Source organism: Vicia villosa, unplaced genomic scaffold (genome assembly GCF_029867415.1).
Source record: "Vicia villosa cultivar HV-30 ecotype Madison, WI unplaced genomic scaffold, Vvil1.0 ctg.001914F_1_1, whole genome shotgun sequence".
Classification (NCBI taxonomy): Eukaryota; Viridiplantae; Streptophyta; class Magnoliopsida; order Fabales; family Fabaceae; genus Vicia; species Vicia villosa.
Window position 1 is genome coordinate 281,413 of NW_026705774.1, and position 22,749 is coordinate 304,161.

The 22,749-nt window shown below is 35.5% G+C and overlaps 1 protein-coding gene across 19 annotated transcripts; it reads right to left on the bottom strand.

The window, feature by feature from the left end:
- Positions 1-540: 540 nt before the first annotated feature.
- LOC131637092 (histone-lysine N-methyltransferase EZ3-like) lies at positions 541-22,636 on the bottom strand. 19 transcript variants are annotated; one of them, XM_058907664.1, is made up of 20 exons: positions 22,135-22,636; positions 19,805-19,881; positions 19,161-19,262; positions 17,939-18,043; positions 17,596-17,697; positions 16,916-17,187; positions 16,574-16,729; positions 15,893-15,977; positions 11,442-11,582; positions 11,297-11,344; positions 11,149-11,220; positions 9,286-9,677; positions 8,354-8,480; positions 3,324-3,538; positions 3,089-3,220; positions 2,390-2,477; positions 2,264-2,311; positions 1,759-1,887; positions 1,574-1,651; positions 546-1,438 (listed from the first exon to the last, which is right to left on the bottom strand). In XM_058907664.1, exons 3-20 carry the CDS (start codon positions 19,161-19,163, stop codon positions 1,250-1,252), a joined length of 2,382 nt encoding a protein of 793 aa, XP_058763647.1. In that variant the 5' UTR covers positions 19,164-19,262; positions 19,805-19,881; positions 22,135-22,636; the 3' UTR covers positions 546-1,249. The 19 variants fall into 19 exon arrangements, with proteins under 19 accessions (XP_058763638.1, XP_058763637.1, XP_058763647.1 ...); XM_058907665.1 differs by having other exon boundaries at positions 19,161-19,283; XM_058907661.1 differs by having other exon boundaries at positions 19,161-19,471.
- Positions 22,637-22,749: the final 113 nt, after the last annotated feature.

The following is a 22,749-nucleotide window of genomic DNA, read 5'->3' on the forward strand; positions in this document are numbered from 1 at the left end:
TGTGTGAATATGATACGTCCAGAGATGCATTTTTGAATTTAAGGGAGCATTTTTTAACTCTTTACCATGGATTTGAAAAAACATTAAAGATGGAAAAAGAAATTGCCATTTTCAAATACTAAATACCCACTCTTTTATTAAATACAATCTATGTGTCTCCCACACTATACATAACCCAACTTGAATGACTAGATTTCAATATTATTGAATCTATTATTGAAACCCAACTTGAATGATTAGATTTCAATATTATTGAATCTATTATTGAAACTTCTTCCAAATATAACTAAATGGATTGTCGATCACATTTATATTTATTTAATGGTTAAATATGTTTAAAGTCTCTCAAAAATTAGACAATTTCACTTTTCGTCCTACTAAAAAATTCCGTTAAAGAATCGTCCCTCTAAAGTTAAAAATTTTAACTTTTAGTCCCTCCTACAACTTAACGACGGTTTTTACAACTTAACGACTAAATTAACGATGATTTTATAACAATGATTTTAGCGACTAATTTTCTATTTTTTAAACATATTTATGCTTAACCCTTTTTTTAATGGAGCTTCAAAGTTTGATTGCTTGCTAATTGATTTATTAAATATTAAGACCCAAATTTTCAATGAAAGACGTACGTTGGCTAGTTCTGGTTTAAGATGGCTGCCTCTTGCACTCAAACGTCTTGCCATTAGTAAAGGTTAAAACTATAGCATTCACTCTTGCACTCAAACGTCTTGCCACTAGTAAGGGTCAAAACTATAGCATTCATAGTTAAGCGTAAAAACTTAACATTGTGACTTTAACTCCATAGTTCAACTTTTTAGAAACTGTGGTAAAATAGTTATTAACATCATTTTAATGGATAAAAGTTTCTCCAATTTAAAAAAATAAATAAATAACTCATGCGCTGTTATTCCAATAATAACTTTAATGTCAAAAAATTTATTGTATTTTCAATTATCCAATGCAAATGCAATTAAGTACGTAAATATAAATAAATACTGCAGATATTCAACCCTAAACAATGAGTACATCAATTTAACTCAACTAACCCATGTCAGTTGAGTTATCACACTCCTCTTAACCCATGTCAGTTGAGTTATCACATTCACCTTTATGTAGTGCAATTTAGTATATCTTTAGTATGTAGCAGTATAAGATGAGTATTTTCCATAGGATAGTTGTTGACGGAGAGAAGATATGGTACAATTTGGACTATAAAATAGTGAAACACAATGATGAATGCACGAGACTAGCGTTTCTTGGCTTTGCCATGAGAATTTGCAAGTTCTTTTTTCTTGGCAGCATTATTGGCTTTAACAAACCATGCAGGTGCTCTGTGATTTGCAGCATACTTGTAATCATAGAAAAGTTCCTCACCAGCTTCAATGCGTTCCCCAGCAAATATGCCTACTCGATGGTCTCCACGAACAAACATACCCTATACAAAGTTCAATCATTATGTCAATCAATAAATGAGTATGTTCAAGATGCTCTAGTTTTAAATATAAACAAATTTAAACATAATACGTCACACAATGAGTGACTCATTTGCAAAACGAGTTCTTATACTGACCTTTGCATAACAGTTGGGTTTTGAGGAGTGGTTTGCAAATTTTAACTTGTCTCCTTTGCGATAAGCATCAATAACATACTGGAAGAAATCAAAGTAGTGACTTTATAGTAAATTATTGTCACTCCTTTTATAGACAAATAAACATATTTAAATTGAGGTAGTAAAACAATAAGCATAAGAGTTACCTCATCATCCAAGTCAAAAAGAAAAGAGAAGTCTGCACGCTCATACAATTTACCACGCTTCTCTGCTTCTGTATGAGATATTAATTCACCTGTATACTCTCCTAAAAAATCATCTTTGTTGGCAGGATTCTGAAACCAATTCAAAATTAATGATGAGAAACACTTCACATCCTGTTAAAATGAACACACTTTTTCTACTGTGTTTTAATGGGTTGAAATTCAAACGAGTCTCAAGTTTTAAGAGGCCTTGTGTAGCTTAGCCGCAGTTTAAGCATGACAAAACAAATAGAGATTCTATTAAGCCATGATTTAACCATGACAATATTTTTGAGGTTCTATTTAGCCACAGTTTAATCGTAAAAAAATTTGTGCACTGTGTGATAGCCCGCCTTGCACGCCTTCAAAGACGGTCATGTTTCCAACCCATTAGACTGGAGGGAGTGTTGAAATAGTGTGTTGTTTGCATAATAATAATTTAAAAACAAATGAATACAAACATCTCAACCTTTAAGAAGGCTCCCCATCCAGCAACATCAGACTTGGCTAAAAGAATCTGAAAAATAAAGATAAAATTATAAGGCAAATCATGCATTCATGAAATAAATATTTTAAAGAGCAAAAGAATTCTTACCCTTTGTTTTTTCCCTAAAGAAAGATTCATGTTTTCACATTCATTTTCTCCATGATGAGGTGGCTCTCCTAATGAACCATCACCACAACTGTATGTAGTATTCAAAGTTAACAATTAGAAAATAGAGAAAATTCTAAGATTTGGAGGGATCAATATTAAATTCTTGTTCGTTATAAATTGGATGTTAAACATCTTCGCTAAAGTTTTTTTCTATCTCCTTTGTAGAATTTGATTTCAATCCAAAGATAGATGAACAAGGGTGTCCAGACGAGTCGGTCAGATTGAAATAAAATCCAACAGAGGAGGGAATAAAATTGCAGTATGGTAATCTGAAGAGTTTAAAACTCCTAGAGATGGTTGGTTTTACGAAATTGAAGTGCTTTAAACCAATCTCCAGCATGGTTGATTGTGTTTAAAAGAATTTTAAAGAAATCTTGGCCCTAAAAATTAGGAAAATTATGTTTTCCGTAATTAGAGAAATACAAACTGCATGTTTTATGGGTAGGCATAAACTAAAGGAGATGCAAATGATTTAGGGAAGAAAGGTGTTTATTCAATTTGAGATATGCAGCAACAAATAAGGGAGGCTCATGGAAAAAAATACTATTTCAATTAATATAATTTGTTTTCATTTCTTAACTATTTTTTCAAAAAAGTAAGTGGTTTAAAGAAAATCAAATTAAGAGAATAGTAAATTACCTAACCCAACAATTTCTACAGACATCTGGGTCACATTCCCGGTTTGCTGCAAAGCATGGACAGTTTCGTTTTCTGCATTGAGTTATAACACAATGGCATCCTCTGAACCGATTTCCGCATAGTTTAGCGCACCTACGTATAGAAAAGATAATTAATCCTTTTCAAAACATATTTGATAGACAACATAGTCCTCATATATCCTTTTCAAAACATAATTAATTGATAGACAACATACCCACAATACTTTTCACAGCAATATCCATTAAGACGACAAGGACATTGTTTTCCACACTTTCCTTGACACTCACAAGGTGTATAATGCGTCAGGAGTATGTTTCCTCCAGCATTAATTCTATTCGGCTTGAGGCGTGGAGTCTTTGGTAAATATTTGAATTGCTTGCTCTTTCCTTTTTTTTTAGATGACCTTAAACTTGATCGCATCTCATGGTCCTATAAAAACCACTCTTAATACAAAGAAAATTTGATGCCACATGGATAATAGATAACTATGCCATAAGAGTTGTCCAAATTTTTAAAAGAAAAAAGTTACAAAAACAAATAACTTCAAGTTCCATAGATGAACGACCACAATTATTTTAATCCATTATTTGAGAAAAAACAAAAACAATTAAGAAAAGCACTTTAGGTTATTACTTTGGACCACTTCCTTGTGCAAAGCCTGCCACTAGTTCAAGAATATAGAAAATTCCAATAATAAGAGGAAATATTCAAATTTATCTCATGATGTTAGATGATCTAAATATGTTTTATAGAAAGATGAATTTATTTCTTTTTTTTCTCTATTGGAGAATTTTGAAGTGCCAACACAGATAGCATAAAAATAGTAGAGTGGAGACAAAATAATGCATCTCAATAGAAAGTCCTCATGATTAAAGGAGCTTAATGTGATTGCAAGCTTCTCCAAATGTTATGTGTTTTGATGAAGACAACATGTGTGCACTCATAAATATCAAGAGAGGATGTATCAAAGATTGAACTACTCAAATTACTAAAGTCAAAGAAGATTGTCAACATACAAGATTACTTGAAGACTTTACGAAGCTCATCTTTCAAATAGGTACAAACATGTTCTTATAAGAATAAATTAAGTGCTCAAAATCATCCTCAAATCATGTGCATTTTGGCTTGTTAAAAATTCTGTTTTTCTAACTTTTTCAAACTGGAAATCGCTTTCCTATAAGTGGAAATCAATTTCCTATGCGTGCCCAGCCAAGTCTGTTTCTGGAAATTTGTTTTTTGCTTGTGGAAATCGATTTCCTGTAGTGGTAAATCGATTTCCAGTATCAGATTTTGAATTTTAAGGCACAACGTCTCAGGGGAATCGATTTCCCATAATGGTAAATCGATTTCCATCGTTCCAGAATCAAAAAACAGTATGTTTACAAATTTGAACGTGAACCTTTTCTATACCATCAATCTTTGCACCTTTTCATTGTATCATACTCATTCCTAAGGGTGTTAAGACACTATATATATCCTATATTTTCAGTATTCAAATCACCTCTTGTTGGAATTATAAAATATTGGAATTATAAATTTGTATTTAGGAGTCAATACATGTACCTAGAAGTCTATGCCTAGAAAATTACATACATGTATCTAGGAACTAGCAACATCCTTGAAAATCTTATCTTGTATTTAACAAAATGGTGTTGCAGAAAGAAAGAATCGTCATTTACTTGAAGTTGCTCGAGCCATTCTCTTCCAAATGGCAGTTCCTAACTCATATTGGGGAGAAGCCGTTCTGACAGCTGCCTACTTGATTAATCGGGTTCCATCTCGCATGTTAGGTAATGTCAGTCCTGTTCAGTTTATGACTTCACGGTTTCCTTCTGTTTCTATTTTGCAGAGTCTCGAGTCTCGAGTATTTGGTTGTGTTGCCTTTGTCCATATCCATAAACAACACCGAAGTAAGTTGGACCCCCGCGCAGCGAGATGCATCTTTGTTGGCTATCCCCCAAACAAGAGAGGATATAAATGCTATCATCCTCCTAGTCGTAAGTACTTTGTCTCTAAAGATGTCACGTTTCATGAGAATTTAGCCTACTTCACTCATCCTCAGCTTCAGGGGGAGAGCATTCAAAATGTAGAATCTGATTCCGAATTTTTAGTCCTACCTGAGTTGCCCATGACTCCTCTTATAAGTCCTATTACCGGTCCTACAATTGAGTCTCCCGAGTCGACTGTGAATCCTGTGTCAAGTCCTATTACTGATCCTCCTATTATTGATCATGCTTCTCCAAATACAGAATCTGAGTCGCCTGCTTCTATTTTTGTCCCTCCTTTATCGTCTGTTTTGCAGGAACCATCATCCTCCATACCAACAAAAACTAAGGCTAGTGAGCCAACCTTGGTGTATCAAAGAAGAAGTAAGCCCGACCTGCTCCAAACACAACTCCAATTGCCAGAACCGGAGGTAAGTGTTGAAACTCATAATCCTATTAGTGATTCCCATAGCTCTGACACTTGCGATACTAATACAGATGATTTGCCTATTGCTTTAAGGAAAGGGAAAAGGTCATGTGCCAAATACCCTATATCTCAATTTGTCTCCTCTAAAAATCTTTCCTTGCAGCATCAAAGTTTTATTTCTGCAGTTGACTCTGTGGTCATCCCATCATCTGTTCAAGAGGCATTGAAAGATAGAAATTGGGTCCAAGCCATGGATGAGGAAATGAAAGCTCTTGAAAAAAATGGAACTTGGGAGATTGTTGATAGACGGGAAGGCAAGAAACCCGTTGGTTGCAGGTGGATCTATACAGTCAAACACAAATCAGATGGTACTCTTGATCGTTACAAAGCCAGACTAGTGGCAAAAGGATACACACAGACATATGGCATAGATTATGAGGAAACCTTTGCTCCAGTTGCGAAAATGAACACTGTTCGAATCTTATTATCTCTTGCTGCTCACTCCGGATGGGAATTACAACAGTTTGATGTCAAAAATGCATTCTTGCATGGAAACTTAGAAGAAGAGGTGTACATGGAGATCCCGCCGGGATTTGGCCCTTCATGTGGATCCAACAAAGTGTGTCGATTGAGGAAAGCCTTATATGGGCTAAAACAATCTCCTAGAGCATGGTTTGGAAGATTCACAAAAGCAATGGTGTACTTAGGCTACAAGCAGAGTCAAGGAGATCACACTCTTTTCTTTAAGCACTCGCATGAAGGAAAACTGACTATACTTCTTGTTTATGTTGATGATATTATTATTACAGGAGATGATCAGGCAGAGAAACAATTACTAAAGGAAAAACTATCGGCAGAATTCGAGATGAAGGACCTTGGACAACTCAAGTATTTTTTGGGAATTGAGGTTGCTTACTCAAACCAAGGCATTTTCATATCTCAAAGGAAGTATATACTCGATCTCTTGCAGGAAACTGGGAAACTGGGATGCAAACCATCAAGTGTTCCCATAGATCAAAACCACAAGTTAAGCCTCGAAGAAGAAAGTGCCAAAGTTGACAGAGTCCAATATCAGAGGTTGGTAGGAAAGTTGATTTACCTGGCACACACTAGGCCTGACTTGGCTTATGCAGTCAGTGTAGTGAGCCAATTTATGCATGACCCGAGAATGCGACACTTACAATCTGTTGATCGCATCTTGCAATACCTCAAGGCTACTCCAGGAAGAGGACTATTGTTCAAAAGAGGTGGAAGCTTAACTATAGAAGCCTACACCGATGCTGACTATGCAGGATCAATTAGTGATAGAAGATCCACTTCGGGATTTTGCACCCTCTTGTGTGGGAACCTTGTCACATGGAGAAGTAAGAAACAAAATGTAGTGGCTCGATCAAGCGCTGAGGCAGAATTTCGAGCTTTGGCTCAAGGAATCTGTGAGTTACTTTGGATGAGGATCATTCTAAATGATCTGAAAATACAATGTGAAGGGCCTATGAAGTTGTTCTGTGACAACAAGTCAACAATCAGTATTGCTCATAATCCTGTTCAGCATGACAGGACCAAACACATTGAGATTGACCGCCATTTCATCAAGGAAAAACTAGACAGTGGTTTAATAGCTACATCCTACATTCCTTCTAGGCATCAACTAGCAGATGTGTTAACAAAAGGCTTGCCACCGGATCGTTTCAATCAATTGACTTGCAAGCTGGGAATGATTGATATCCATTCACCAGCTTGAGGGGGAGTGTTGGAATTATAAAATATTGGAATTATAAATTTGTATTTAGGAGTCAATACATGTACCTAGAAGTCTATGCCTAGAAAATTACATACATGTATCTAGGAACTAGCAACATCCTTGAAAATCTTATCTTGTATTTACTCTCTAGTGTGTATATAATCAAATTACTTGAGTGCATTAGAAAATCAAGCATTTCACCAAATATTCACTTCTCTACACCTCTTCCTATTGCAATTTAACATCATTCTATATCATAAAATTTTCATTCAAGTGTTGTGATTACCAAACTTTCAAAAGAATTTTCTGCATTGTCTCATAAACCATAAACAGAAAATTCATATCATATCCATCAACATTTGAGCACTTGTTATTCTTATAAATTGCATGATTGGTAGAGAAGATCAATCAAGTGATTGATACATTGTTCTACTATTCAAACTCTTATACAAAATCAAATACTTGTTGTATTCTTGTTATCCAGGATTGTTGGAAACAAGTTAGACACTTCGAGAGGATTGTTCTCATAAGTGGTCTTAGTAAAAAATCCAAGAGGATTGTTCTTGGTCCAAGAGGATTGTTCTTGGTCCAAGAGGATTGTTCTTGGTGTTTGGTTAGGCTTGTACAAGATACCAACTATATTAAAATATTTTACTGCGTAAGGGGATTGGAGTACTCTCGGTTTGTGAGGGGAACCAGGATATATCCTTGTGTCGTTTATTTTTCTGCACTTTACATCTTTTAGTAACATCACCATAAACCAGAAAAATAATCACCTTTACACCATAAAACCGAAAAAATTATAAAGTACCTAATTCACCCCCTCTTAGGCATATCTGATACTTACATACTTACACTTAAGAGTTTTAGAATTATTTGAGGATTGTAGCTAAAATTTGTTTCTTCAATAAATTTCCACTCATCCTATAGTATGTATGCAAAAATTAGCTATACAAACATTTTATCTGCATCAAACATCTCCAAAAAGTATGATCACAACACGAATGTAGCTGAAAACTAATTGTAACAAAATATAGTGAAGACTATACAAACTAATAGAAGATAAGGAAATGAATGCTGGCAATACTCACAGTGCACTTTGCATCAAATTTTCCATTTTCATCTATGGATCTACGGGCCGCCTCTTCAACACGCATGTAGCTGGCTATTTCCGTGCAAGTCTTGAATCCAGAAAGTAAGTTTCGAAATATAAGACAACTGCAGATCAAAAAAATGTTACAAGGAATAATACTATGATAGAACTTAATTCTTGCCCAAGAAACAAGAATGGTTTACAAATGTATATAGGCAGAAACATGATAAAAAAAACAATTTATTGAAAAATAGTTCAATGTTTTCAACAACACAATAGAAATAATATGCACATGTAAATTCTAACTCAATACTAGAGAAATTGAAAAATAGAATTTGAGTTGATTCTAAGTCAATACTACAAGATAGACTTGTAGACCAAAGGATGTCTCTCAATCATAAACACTTTCTGGGTGTATATATTCTCTATTGTGAAGCTCTCAACGCACAGCTCTTATGCGGAACATATTCCACTCACATGCATGACCATGTCGTCTCATAGCAAATGACTCAACAAATTTTGAATAGACTTTGATGCCATTAGAGTTTGGGTTAGACTTAATTGAATCCTATGAATAAAACCACTCACATGCACCACTCTTATTGCATTTTTCTTTAGTTATAGAATAAAACCATTTCAAGTTTTCAACTGTGCTGCAAAAAAAAACAATATTAACTAGTTTTTCCAAAATATTTTCAACTATGGTATATATTTTGCAATAATATGTAACAAATATTCTCTTCAAATATCTTATGAAAACACCAACTAACTATTTCTTTTAAAAAGATAAATTTGTAAAAAAATAATATCAATTGTCTAAAGTTAATATCATTCTTGAATTTTATATTATAAAACAATTCTCTTCAAATAATGCCAGCAACAAACTAAGTACTAGTAATTGCAATGTGAAAAATCAATAAAGATCAATACCTGTTTCTCCCAAACATTTCAATTCCCTTCAAATATAAATCTTTCTCTAAAGGTTTCCAATCTGATATACTATGCTTCTCATCAACTTGCCATTCCATTGAGTTGGATAATCGCAACAATTCTATTTTATCTGTGATTTCCGCACTTTCTTTGTTATAATCTCCATTTGCAGTTTCTTTGCTCTCTAGGATTCGCTTCAGCTTTTTATGAGAATTTTGAGATTCACAAGGAGAAGTTGAGTCACATAATGATGAGACTGGCAGATCTGAGTCCTTAACATCTGAATTGAGATCTAAATGATAATCCATTTCAACATTTTCTGTTTTTTTAATTTCTTTATCTGGAGAAGACTCTAGAGTTGGTTTTTCTGATGAAGTATTGACATCCTTTATCTGCAATTAATAAATATGAATCATTCATCTAAAACAAATTGGAAAGCATGCATCATTAAATAATTAATAAAAATATAATACATTAAATAAAAGTTATCATATAGATAGAAGTTGAAATCATTTTTTCAAGCTAGTATGTAAAAACTTGAAATATTTTTTTTAGTAGCTAGCAGTGATGAATTTTGCCAAACAAACATTAATGTGAATTTTTGTTGTTTATCCGTTTGAGGTTAAGGTGGGGAAACAAAAATCTCATCTGTCAAATGGTAGAGGAATCAACAAATAGAAAAGAAAAGTGTGAATTTTTGTTGTTATCCTTTTGAGGCCAAGGAGGTGAAACAAAAAACTCATCGTTCAATCGTAGAGGAATCGACAAGTAGAAAAAAAAGTGATTCAACCATGTGACTTTCTTTTCATATTTATTCTTTATTTAATATATTAAGAAAAAGATGAAGACTCCAGTACCGTAAACTTTTATTAGGTATGTATCCAACATCCGATCACTTAATAACATCTTTTTTATAATTTAATTATTTTTAAACAACAACAACTAAGTCTTATTCCACTAATTGGGGTCGGCTACATATATCAAACTACGTCATAATTTTCGATGAAAAACCATATTTCTATCCAACTTATTAATCTTGAGATCTTTCTTAATAGCCTCTCTTAAAGTTTTCTAGGTCCTCCTCTACCTCTAGTGTATGACTACTCTCCATTTGATTTACTCTCTTTACTACAAAATCTACATGTTTTCTCTCTCCAGGCCTAATCGACTGTCAATGTTGAAATTGTTAGAGAGGATATTCTCTGTAGTTATTGATGGAAATCCAAAATTCCAAAACACAAATTAATAAATAGAAATGTATCAACAATGGAAAATAGAATATATTTAATTTATTGATGAGGAGAGAAAATTGTAGAAAGAAAATAAACTAAATCTACTCTAGAGTCAAGCTCCTAGGAGATGGAGAAAACCTTATCTATGCCTAATCATAATATCATATAATTGTTCATTCCAATATTTCTTGCATGATCACTACAATCCACTTACCTCACTATATATACTTATCACCCTCATTATTACATAATAACCCTTTTTTTCCTAATGGTCCCATACTTGGGTCTCTATCAGTTACTTAAAATCTTCTCTTTGTATTTGGGAGTTTTCAGGCGGTATTTATCACTATCTACATTTTAGACCGGAAAAAAAAATCAAAAATAATAATCCATTTAGGTTCATCCTCTGAAATTCATCTTTGAAATGTTGAGCAAGGTGAAGAATCATTAGCATTATTGTTTGAAAATTGTAATCAATTCGAAAATGAAATGGATGGATAATTAATTATCTTTGAAAGGCACGTAGATGTAGCACACATAGATCATAGAATGTGAAGCATTTGAAGGAACATACGATTGTCAGAGGTTGATAAAATTACATGAAACACCAAGCAAATGAGAAGAAAAATACCTTAAGGTAACAATTATCACTGCAGGGTTTACTCTCACCTTCTGGTTCATTCCAAACTGATTGCTTTTCACTCTAAGAATTAAATTGTTGTCAATTTACTGATAGATAACATAAGTTTAGAAACAAATGTAGAAGATTTTTTCCTTACAGGATATATTAAGGGTTGTGAACATCCATGTAAAGGACAATTATAGATCTGTAGGGAATTAGAAAAGCATAAACACACAAGATATTTGAAATTAAACATAAAGATGATGACAAGAATGCTAAAAATGAAGTTTTTTAATATTTACCATGCAACGACGACAGAAAAAGTGATCAAAAGTACTTAAACTGGCACTCAAACTTTTGTCCAAACATATTCCAGTAATAGATTCACTTTCTCGAGAATTTTTAGCATGCATGTCCTTTTCCTTGAGATATTTATACCTCTCCTGCATAAAAATTATTGTTAAAAATACATGTGCTTTTAATATTCACCTATAAAAAAATAGTTTAAAGGTGGATCATTGAAGTCAATTGAATATAAAGTATTAATATAATTTAGTATTGTTATTATTAATAAAACTTAATATTATTGCAAATTGATATTGTTAAGAGTCTCACATCGGACAATATATGGCCTGAATATGTGCTTATAAGTAAGGGCAATCCTCAATTCCTCACCCTACAAGCCGGTTTTGTAGGGTTGAGTTAGGCCCAACCACATTTATTAACATGATATCAAAGCCTCGTTTAAGATCCGGTGGGCCACCTACTATCAGGTTTCTGCTATCGGGTCACCCACCATTTATTTCCACACTCCAATTGTCTAGTCCTGGACATGAGGGGGTGTGTTAAGAGTCCCATATCGGACAATATATGACCTGAACATGTGCTTATAAGTGGGAGCAATCCTCACCCTACAAGCCGGTTTTGTAGGATTGAGTTAGGCTCAACCACATTCTTAACAGATATCAAGACCAATGAAACTTCACTTGCAGAGCCGATTTCTTTTGAGGTAAAGGGTCCGAATACAGTTGCTTGGGTTAGTTGGTCTATGGTGTGCAAGCCTAAGAGTAGGAAAGGTCTTGGGGTGAGGGATCTTCGCCTGGTTAATATGACTTGGGAAAGTGACACTGGAGGGTCATTATTTGGGGGCTGGCTTTAAGGTGAAGGCGGTCACAGCTAGATACAGGTCCAACTTTTCTTTGACCCACTACGCTGGCAATTGGAGCGATTTCAGTCTACCTCTTCCGGGTGGAAATTTATTTCTCTTCTCGGAGCAGACCTGGAATCAACCTCGGACTAGTTTTTAATATGCTATAAAACAATAACAGTACAGGAATAGAAGTATGATGAATATGAGTAGGGTTTATTATTATTGAATCACAACAGTTACAATGGATGGAGAAAATTCTTGGAGGAAATGGAAACAGAACAAATGTGACCCTTAAGAGAGAGCACCCTTACTGATGTGAGAACAACCTCACACTCGGCCCCTTTTCCCTACTCATAGTTGCTTACCTCACTCTCACTGCCCTCCTCTTTTTATGTAATTATGACCCTGATTCTCAATCATGATCCTCCAATCCCCCTAGTGCCACCTGGATATTCTGTTATTCTTGCTTCTTGCATACCTTCCTTCACTTCTTTCACAGCCAGCTGTCCCTCCTTGCTCATGTGCACCCTTTCCCATTTTTCCCATTTTATCACTTCTCTTATAGACATGTTTAAAAGTTTTCCCATTTTACCTCCTTAGGCTGAACTTGAAACTCGCAATCCTCTCGTTTAAGCACTGTGGTAGTGGCTGCACAGTGAACCCTGCTCCCACTGTTTCTTTAACTGTGATACATGAAATACAGGATATATTTTAGAATTAGGGGGCAAGTCCATTAATAGGCGATCTGACCTATCTTCTCAGTAATAGCAAATGGCCCATAAAACCTTGGACCCAATTTCTCATTAGGCCTGTTAGCAAGGGATTTGAACCAGTAAGGTTGAGCTTTCACATAGACCATATCCCCGACATCAAAAGCCACCTCTCTTATTTTCCTGTAAGCCCATTGTTTCATCAGATTACTTGATTCTTCTGCTCACCCAACACAACATCTCTTTCCAGCAATAATTGATCAACTCCCTGACTCTAGCCCCCACTCTAGGGTAATTGATGATAGTCGTACTTCTCTCCCGTACATGGCCTTAAATAGGCTCATGCCAGTAGAAGAATTAAATAAATAATTAAACCAGAACTATGCCCAGCCTAACCATTTCACCCATTGCTTAGGTTGCCCATTCACAAAACACCGTAAATATGATTCCAAGGTGTGATTAGTTACCTCTGACTACCCATCCATCTGAGGGTGATAAGCTGAACTGAATTTAGGCTTAGTTCCTGCCAACACCTTCTTCTCAAAGAAGATTGACGCAGCCAACACCTTCTCTTCATTAGGAATATGGTTGATCTCAAAATAACACTCAGCTCGGTAAACCCACCCATACGGATCATTGTCGGAGAAACACGGTGCCTCCAACCGTTGCATACTTGCATTCGATCCTCCCGGCGATCCAGCCGCCGTTCGCGTTCCAACACTACAGCTGCAGTTGCGTCGTCGATTAACAGTACAGGTATAAAAATATGATGAATATGAGTAGGGTGTATTATTATTGAATCAAAGAACTGTTACAATGGATGGAGAGAATTATCCTTCCAGGAAATGGAAACGGAAATGGAAACAGAACAAATGTGACTCTTAAGAGAGATCGTCCTTACTAATGTGAGAACAACCATACACTTGGCCCCTTTTCCCTACTCACGAATTGCTTACCTCACTCTCATTGCCTTCCTTTTTTTATGTAATTATGATCCTGATTCTCAATCATGATCCTCCGATCACCTAGTGCCACCTGGACATTCTGTCATTCATGCTTCTTGCACACCTTCATCCACTTCTTTTACTGCTAGTTGTCCTCGTTGTTCATGTGCACCTTTTCCCATTTTGTCCATGTAGGCAACCCTACTTAGTGGGATAAGGCTTGGTTGTTGAGATAAAGCTTGGTTGTTGTTGTCATATCCCTTCTCCTATAAACATGTTTAAACGGTTTATCAGTTTTCTGATGGTGTGGTGAATTTGGTCCATGACTTTCTAGAAGGACTGTTAGGTTAGGGGTGCTTCTCGCAGAGAAATTCCAAAGACTTTATCACGTTTCAATTCAAACTAGAGAGACGATATGATTGGTCATACTCATATGGTGGGTGGGTGGGTCATGGATCTTAGATGAAGGAGAGGAGGTATGTTTAGAGGAGGAGTGGCTTGTCTCATTGTTTACGACTCTGAATGGAGCTCATTTGTCCCATGATGAGGACACTTAGTTGTGGAAGCACGACTCTTCTGGCATGTACTCGATTAGCTTTGTTTGTTTGGTGCTTCCAGAGGTTGCCCATGTGGGGGCGGCTGCTCAAGAGAGATGATTACGACTTTATCGAGTGTGTGGAAAAGTTGGGTGCCCAATAAGGTCAAAGTTCTTTTTTGGCAATTACTTCAGGATAGAGCTCCAACTCAATCAACTTTTCGCAACTTGTGATTTTATGAATAGTGTGTTTAGGTGGTTAAGATGGGAGATGGTGATGCCTTTGAGTATTATTATTCTTGTTGATATTTTCTCCTCGATATGATTGGTCATATGGTGGGTGGGTGGGTCATGGATCTTAGATGAAGGAGAGGAGGTATGTTTGGAGGAGGAGTTGCTTGTCTCATTGTTTACGACTCGGAATGGAGCTCATTTGTCCCATGATGAGGACACTTAGTTGTGGAAGCACGACTCTTCTGGCATGTACTCGATTAGCTTTGTTTGTTTGGTGCTTCCGGAGGTTGCCCATGTGGGGGCGGCTGCTCAAAAGAGATGATTACGACTTTATCGAGTGTGTGGAAAACTTGGGTGCCCAATAAGGTCAAAGTTCTTTTTTGGCAATTACTTCAGGAAAGAGCTCCAACTCAATCAACTTTTCGCAATTTGTGATTTTATGAATAGTGTGTTTAGGTGGTTAAGATGGGAGATGGTGATGCCTTTGAGTATTATTATTCTTGTTGATATTTTCTCCTCGATTGGGGTGGGGAAGAGCGTCAGATCTGGTTTGGCTTTGATTTGAAATTTGGTTGTGCGACTCGTTTGTAAATCATGTAATGACCTAATCTTCCCGGGAAAGGATTATGATTGTTCAATATTTGATAGACAGTATATCATTTTTTCCTCCTGAGAGTGGTTTCTCGCTAGATCTGGGGATTTTTCATATTCTCACTCTGAATGGGAAGGGGATTCTCACTAGTGTTTGGTCCGATAATGTTGTGTTGTTGGCGGTGGTGATCCGGTCTGAGCTTGGTTTGGCCCTTGATCTTCAGCGCCCTTTGGTTGATTGACTGGTGGTTCTCTCTACTCTTTGTTGGCTTGAGCTAGTGTGGTGGTGTTGGCATGTTCTGGGTGGGGTGGTTTTGTGTTTTTCTTGTTGTGTTATTTTTATCGGTTTGTTTTTTTTTCTCATTTTTGTACTTCTGTTTTAGTTCAGAATACTCCTAGTACTACTTTCCTAGCACTACTTTTAATTGCTTTTTCACTATTTATTATTTTTTGCCATTTACAAAAAATCATGCAAGTCTATGAGATCCGCCAATAAACTAAACCATACAGCTATGAATCTCTTTGCAATGAGTACTAAGGTTAATAATTATCATGAAAACATTAATGTATGTTATACATTCAATTTTACCTGAATCTCTGAGTGAGTGCCCCCAATACAGCTATGAACAACACTCAATGCCTCCTCAGTAAAATCATGTTCCTCAAATACCATCCTAATATATTCAATAGTCAAATAGTAGTTTCAGTATATGAGAAACTTAAAAATGAAGTGAAAAAGGATGCATAATGAGTTTAAATATGGTATTTAATTTAAACATTTTGTTGTATGGCAAAATGATAAAGGACTTATTCAACTACAGCTCCAAGGAAAAACATTGGAGAACCAGCAAGGCATCTATGACTATATCATTACAAAGTTCAATATGGAAATCTCATAATGTATGGGTTGGGCCTAACTCATCCCTACAAAACCGGCTTAAGAACCGACTTGTAAGGTGAGGATTGCCCCCACTTATAAACACAACACAGGCCATATCTCTAAGCAATGTGGGAGTAAATCCAGCCCTTCAAAGCCAACACGATGAAGGTATTAGGGGCTGCAATGAAGGCAAGCCAAAGTGCCGCAATTAAGGCGACTAGGGGCGGACCGCAATAAGGCGGAAATTCCAACTGGAAATTGAAGATTCATATCACTTGTAACAAAAAGTACTGCAACTAGGATCTCTAGCTCTTATGGGTATTTTATACTTATTCACATAAATAAAACTTCTAAATGTAAGTATAATAATACATCTCCATTTTGATTTACCATAGAATTTGGTCTTCACCCTGAGAAAAATGTTTAGCTTCTTTATTCTCTTTGCACTCTTCTTCGGTGTCACTACATATCATTGTTTCACCACCATGTTGATAGTATATGTTTCTTCTTGCCGCAAATGATTGATCTTTGGTCATTCTCTCATTCCTATTTTGTGCAAAAGATTTTAATAAAGCAATAAATACACAATGAAAATAACACATGAATGATGGCATTAAATATTAAATATATATTTTAAAGCGGAATAGAGTTTAGGAATAAACATGTGTTTTCAATTTTTAAAAATGCACATTATAGGATTCTAAATCTTTAAAATGTGAAAATAAGACCCACCTGGCCAAATGTAACCAAAATGTATATGGAGGTATCTTTTCAGAGCTTGGTAACATGAAACTTTTCTCAAAGGATACATCTTGATTTTGTATCTGTTCTCTCCTTCCTAAACCCTGACGGAAACCACTAAACTTACTGACAGGATTGTCAATTCTTGAAGAAAGCATTTTAGCGTTAACTTCCTCGGTCTGTAATGAGGTATTTCTTGACACTGCTGCCATGACCTCGGAAAGTTGAAACCGAAGATTCTCCCTATTTATCCAAAGTTTATCCTGAGGAAATTAAATCAAAGCTAAATATCAAGGTTAACAAAGAGAACCCTTGTCCACCTTTCATATAGAAATTGGGGTGGGGGATTCAAACAATAAATAATTAAGTATTTCAATGATACCACTAAAGTAGGGGGGAAAAGGCAAGAAAAATGGCAGAGCTCATTATGAAACATGATTTAATTTTGACAGACTGTTCTCAACATTGGAATTATCCAATTTTCTGCAAAAATAAATAAAGAGGAAATCGACCGATAATTCCATAAAAACGAGTTAACTCAGGACCAAGTACGTAAATGTCACTAGTAGATCAACTTGATTTCACTCAATTTACAATGGAATAAAACTCTACCAAACATAATGACACAAAGCTAGATCAATTCAAATAATCACCCACCCAATTGAACTTACTTTAATTGATTTAAGTCGCTCGTCATGGATCTTTTCTTTTAACGAATCTATTTTGTTCTTCAAGATTTGACAATCATCAATAGCAGCCTCTCCATGTTGTTTCTGTCCATGGAATAAAATATCACTGATACATAGAAAAATACATGCATCTACACAATGATTCGATGAAATGATTATTTGGTTACAACACTTCTTGATCTCATTAGAAAGAGAGTAACGTGCAATCGTCGGAGTTGAATTTTGAAGAATCGCTATCATATATATGAAAATGAGAAATGAAAACCTAAAAGGAATGGAATTAAAGAAAGCAAAAGTAAATAGGAGAATGGAAATCGATACAAACTTTAGATCTTGATGTTGATGTTGAAGTTATGTTGTTTGAGGCCATTGATGAATCGAGAAGAGCGCAGCCTAACTTCGACGAAGGCACAAGAATCAAGAGTGTTAACTGAGCGAAGGAAGCAATACCACCCTTTAAATATGAGGGGAAAAACCCGACATTGCACAATATCCTCAATATATAAAATGTTTTTTTAGTAAAAATAATGATTAATGCATCTTGATGCTTTACTTGTTACTCCTTATTTTCTATGGGCTCTTGGGCCACCACTCTAAATGCCGGTACTTTTTTTCTTCAAAAATTATATCTGTTTCTATTACTACCATATATGAAATTTAGTGTATGACTTTTTTTTTTAAATCAAAGTATTTTAAACAATACCATTTGAACCACAACTCAAGAGTCCATTTAAAAGACAATTGGAGACAACTTCATGCTTTAGGCAAGCCTTACACCGAGTAGGGAGAGCTAGAGTTTTGCTCTACTAGGTCACACACACTTAAACATCGATGAAAGCCACAAATAAACCTTCATAAGCTATCTTGGTTGAGGCTACCACAAGTTTCTATACGGTGAATCTTGCTTCATAGAAACACCATTGTTAAACTTGAAGAAACCAATAAGTAACCAAAGATACTTGGACCTCGCGTATATTTACTGTAGACTTTGTTTGGGAGTTTGGAGGGAAAGGAGGGCTTTGAAAAAAGGGAAGGGAGGGCATTGCTTAGGTGGAGAGGGTTTTGGAAGGTTTAATTTTATTCATAATACAAAAATCCCCTAGTTTCGAGGAACTAATAAATTGTATTGAAGGAGGGATTTGGAGGGTTTTTGAGGGCTTAGATAAATTCTTCAATTATAACCTATGTTGTTATAATATTTTGAAAATTAAAAATATACTAACATCTATTTATCATTCTAAACAAAATCATTTTTTCAAAAAATGTTAAATATTTCTCTATTTTTTCTTTAAAACTCCTTCCTCAGAAGCTCTCCCTCCCCCTCCTAACTCGCAAACAGGGCCTTAACAAAAAATAGGGGAAGAAGCTGCATAGAGGATGAATAAAAAAGACTTCTAAAGTTGGCTTCTTGCCTGACTTAATACCAGGCTTCTTAACAAGTTTTGAGCTGTCAATTCAGATTTTGAGCTGACTTTAAAAACTTCTTTATTCAAGTAAAGCACTAACCGAATTAACATGTACTATTTTAATGTTTCTTAAAAAAATACCATTTAGCCACTGCTTAAACGTTACAAAGGACTTTTAAATAAAAATTCAGGCCTCCTACAGGTTCCCGCCAAATATCCAAAAGCAAGCAATTTCGCCTGAAACTTTAAAAACCAGCAAGTAATCTAACAAAAATAGAGAAACAAAAGAAAATCTTCAGAAATAATAGCAGCTCAAGTTTCAACACAAGCTAATCACATTGCATGGTGAGTTTCTTTTTGAAACGGCTAAATATATTAACACAACTCAAATCCGAGCACAAAGCGTACTAGCAAGGGGAAAAACAAAAGCAGAGCATCCCACTACTACTATCCTACAAACACCAAGACAACAGAGTTTAATACACACGAGGGCCGTCAGAATTTCAATACCAAAAAACAAATACAATAGCACCAGGAACTAACATAGACACCAACAACAAAATGAAAACTAAAGAGAAACTGGCTAAAAACCAAAGGACAGGCTCGGTTAGCATTTAATCCTCATCAAAGAATTACTGTTCAGCACATTCAAACAAACTATCCCTTATTCCATGTCTTTCCAATTACAATTAAAGGGAGACACTTGACCATACAGTCCTAGTAGGGATATGCAATATTTAGGAGCTCAAGTCTACAAAGCAAGTAAAGAAATTTGAAATGTTTACCTTTGCAATCACTTCTGCTGAACTAACTCATATTTCTTCTCTTAGTTCCCTGATAGCAACATTTCTCAGAACCTCACCTTCATCAATACCACAAGTATTTGGTAAGCCTAATAGAGAACCATGTGAATAAAAAAAATATTTCTATAACAAAGTATCTGTTGCAATAAAAAGGAATATGCCATGAAGCTCATATACTTAATACACGGTACGCAACAGATACGGAACAATTCTCAAATTCAAAATACGATATAACTAAGATTCCTTAATAAAAAACTAACTTTAAATAAAAAATATATAAATGCACAATAGAGAAACATAACTAAAAATAAGGGACAATTCAATCTGTTCTGCCCCAAGTAGAATATAACAAAAACATCATTAGTACTAAACAAAAAGAACACATTAGCAAAAAAAAAAAAAATCCTTGTCTAATGTTTAATACTTAATAGTTAACTCTAATGGTGTTGGTCTCCTCTCTCACATTCTCATCATCAAAAGACAATGAAGTGTTTTATTATGCTCTGACTCCTCAACTCTTAACTCCTTATCATTCCTTTTATAGGTTTTTCCATTTCTTCTATTATTTTTTTAAAAGAAAATAGGGGAAGAAAAGATTTTAAAAAATTGTGTATGTTGTACTGTTATTGTTGTGCTGTATCCTGATTGTATCGGTTCCCTCCACCGTAATCTGTGTGTATCAGTATCCTTATGTTGTATACCGGGCGTAGTATCCCAGACGTTTCGGACAGTTTAAAAAAATATTAAAATTTAATTGGTTGACACTTCATTGGTACGTACCGGTACTTCAGCCACTTTGGAGTATCAAGACTTCATAAGAAATACAAATCCAGGGTGAATGAATTTCCAGAATAGTCAGAGACACAGTTAAACAAGTTCGTTGGTTTAGAGTTGACTTTTAACATGATATGAATAATCCCTAAAAAATTTACATAGTCGATTACAAGGAGTTAGTATTTTCTCTAGAAAGTGAAAAGTATAGGCTCTTACTTTGGCCAAATTAACCAATGCTTTCTCCTCAACCTTTTCCACAGGAGCAGTCTACCGAGCAGCCTCCTCGCATCTTTCATCTCATACAACAAAATATCATGACAACCAACACGTGAAACCAATTATGAAATGTACTTAATGACGACATGGAATCATGTTACTTCTACTAAGTGATTCATGAAACCATTTAATTAGAGTTCGTCTTATTTAAAACTAAACCTCATACTGGCAAATGCTATATGCAGACTTGTAAATTAAATGTTGACTAAGCTTTGAACATTTAATTAGCTTGTTATGCTAACATATACAAATGAAACAACAAAACAGTCCTTCTACAACTAGTTGATCAAGCATGGTAGGATATATAGATTTCATTTGACCTCTCTTCGGTATCCATAGGTGCTTCGAGTGTTGTTGATGGCAGATGATAAGTGCTTCGAATGTTGTCAATGCACATATCAGTCCATGGCAGAGAGCCAAAATCCCGTCATAGTGGATGCTTTGCAGCGCCTTCATAGCGGATTAAGATGGAAACCCGCAATATCGGCCGATATTTACCTTTGTGACGAGCCTAAAAACCGCCACTGATATCTGCCATGGCCAATATTCATTAACATTGAGTGCTTCTACCCATCTAGCTCCTATAGTTGTGTAATCCTTCAATAAAATCATATTCCAATACGTGTTGTCAAATATCGGCCATGGCAGGATATCGGTGGCGGTTTTTTGGCTCTCCTCCACGGTCAAATATGTGAAGGATGGTGGTGCCATATGTCATACTTTATTGCAGAATTTTGGCTCTGGCCCACCATCTGCCATCACTAACACTGATTTCAATAATATGGGGTTCTCTAAGCTACAACCGGTTATATAAATTCATCTTCAACTATTACATAATCAGATTCAAACATGAGAAGAAAAAAAAACAGAGAATAGTAAACGGAAAAAAGCAAGGGAAACGGCATTACCAAGCAGTGCCGAGAACGGAGATGCCCACAGAAATACATGCATAAATTATAATCAACATGAAGGTAGCCACTAGCCACTTATATAAACTAAACCTAAAAATTTCTTGTATTGGATAAGTTTTCAGAGACTAAGAATCAACACATAAAAGCAATGAAATAAAGCTATAAAAAGAAATAACCAAGCATCATAACATCCAATGAATGTAATTAACTTTGAAGAACTGATTTCCATTTTCCACATATACATATAGATTATTCAATTATTGTATACTTGTTAGACAATCGGATCCTATCTGTATCAAAATTGTCTCCCTAAAAATGAATGAAATGAATGAGAAGATGGAGAAAGAGTACCTCGGAGCATGGAGCTCCGATCTCAATGGCGGAAAAGGGAGGGAAAATTTGGATGGACTGAGATTGGAATGTGGAGAGAAATTGGAGGCGCGGCATGGTGTTCTGAGCTTGCGAGGAAGAAGAAGAGTGACGGTAAGCCAGTGACCGGAGAAGAATATGAAATGGTTTGGGAGAGAAGAGAGTCAAAGCCCTAATCTCTCTTCCTCTAGAAATCGTAATGCCTTTATCAGTGATGGTGGATTTTGAAATGTGCATTCTGATTCCGAGCTAGTGAAGAAAGATTACTCAAGCTATTTTAAGAATTGTTTCTTAGTCTCATTTTGCTAGAGAGATGAAGGGTGGAGTAAGAGTTCGGTAACATAAGGAAAAAATTTCAATAGAGTTGTCCTCCAAATAAATTAGATGGTCGGATTATTTGTAGTTGGGAGGGGTCCGAAACCATTTGATGTCAAAATAGAATTGATTCTCGAACTTGATTAGGCAGTTCAGTAAACCGGTAGACCGTAAACCAGTAGACCGTGGATTGGATACTGGTGGTTAAAACTAAAAATAAAATAAAATACATACTTGAAATTAGGGTGGCAAGGCGTACCGTTTAGCCCCGAAAAAAATGGG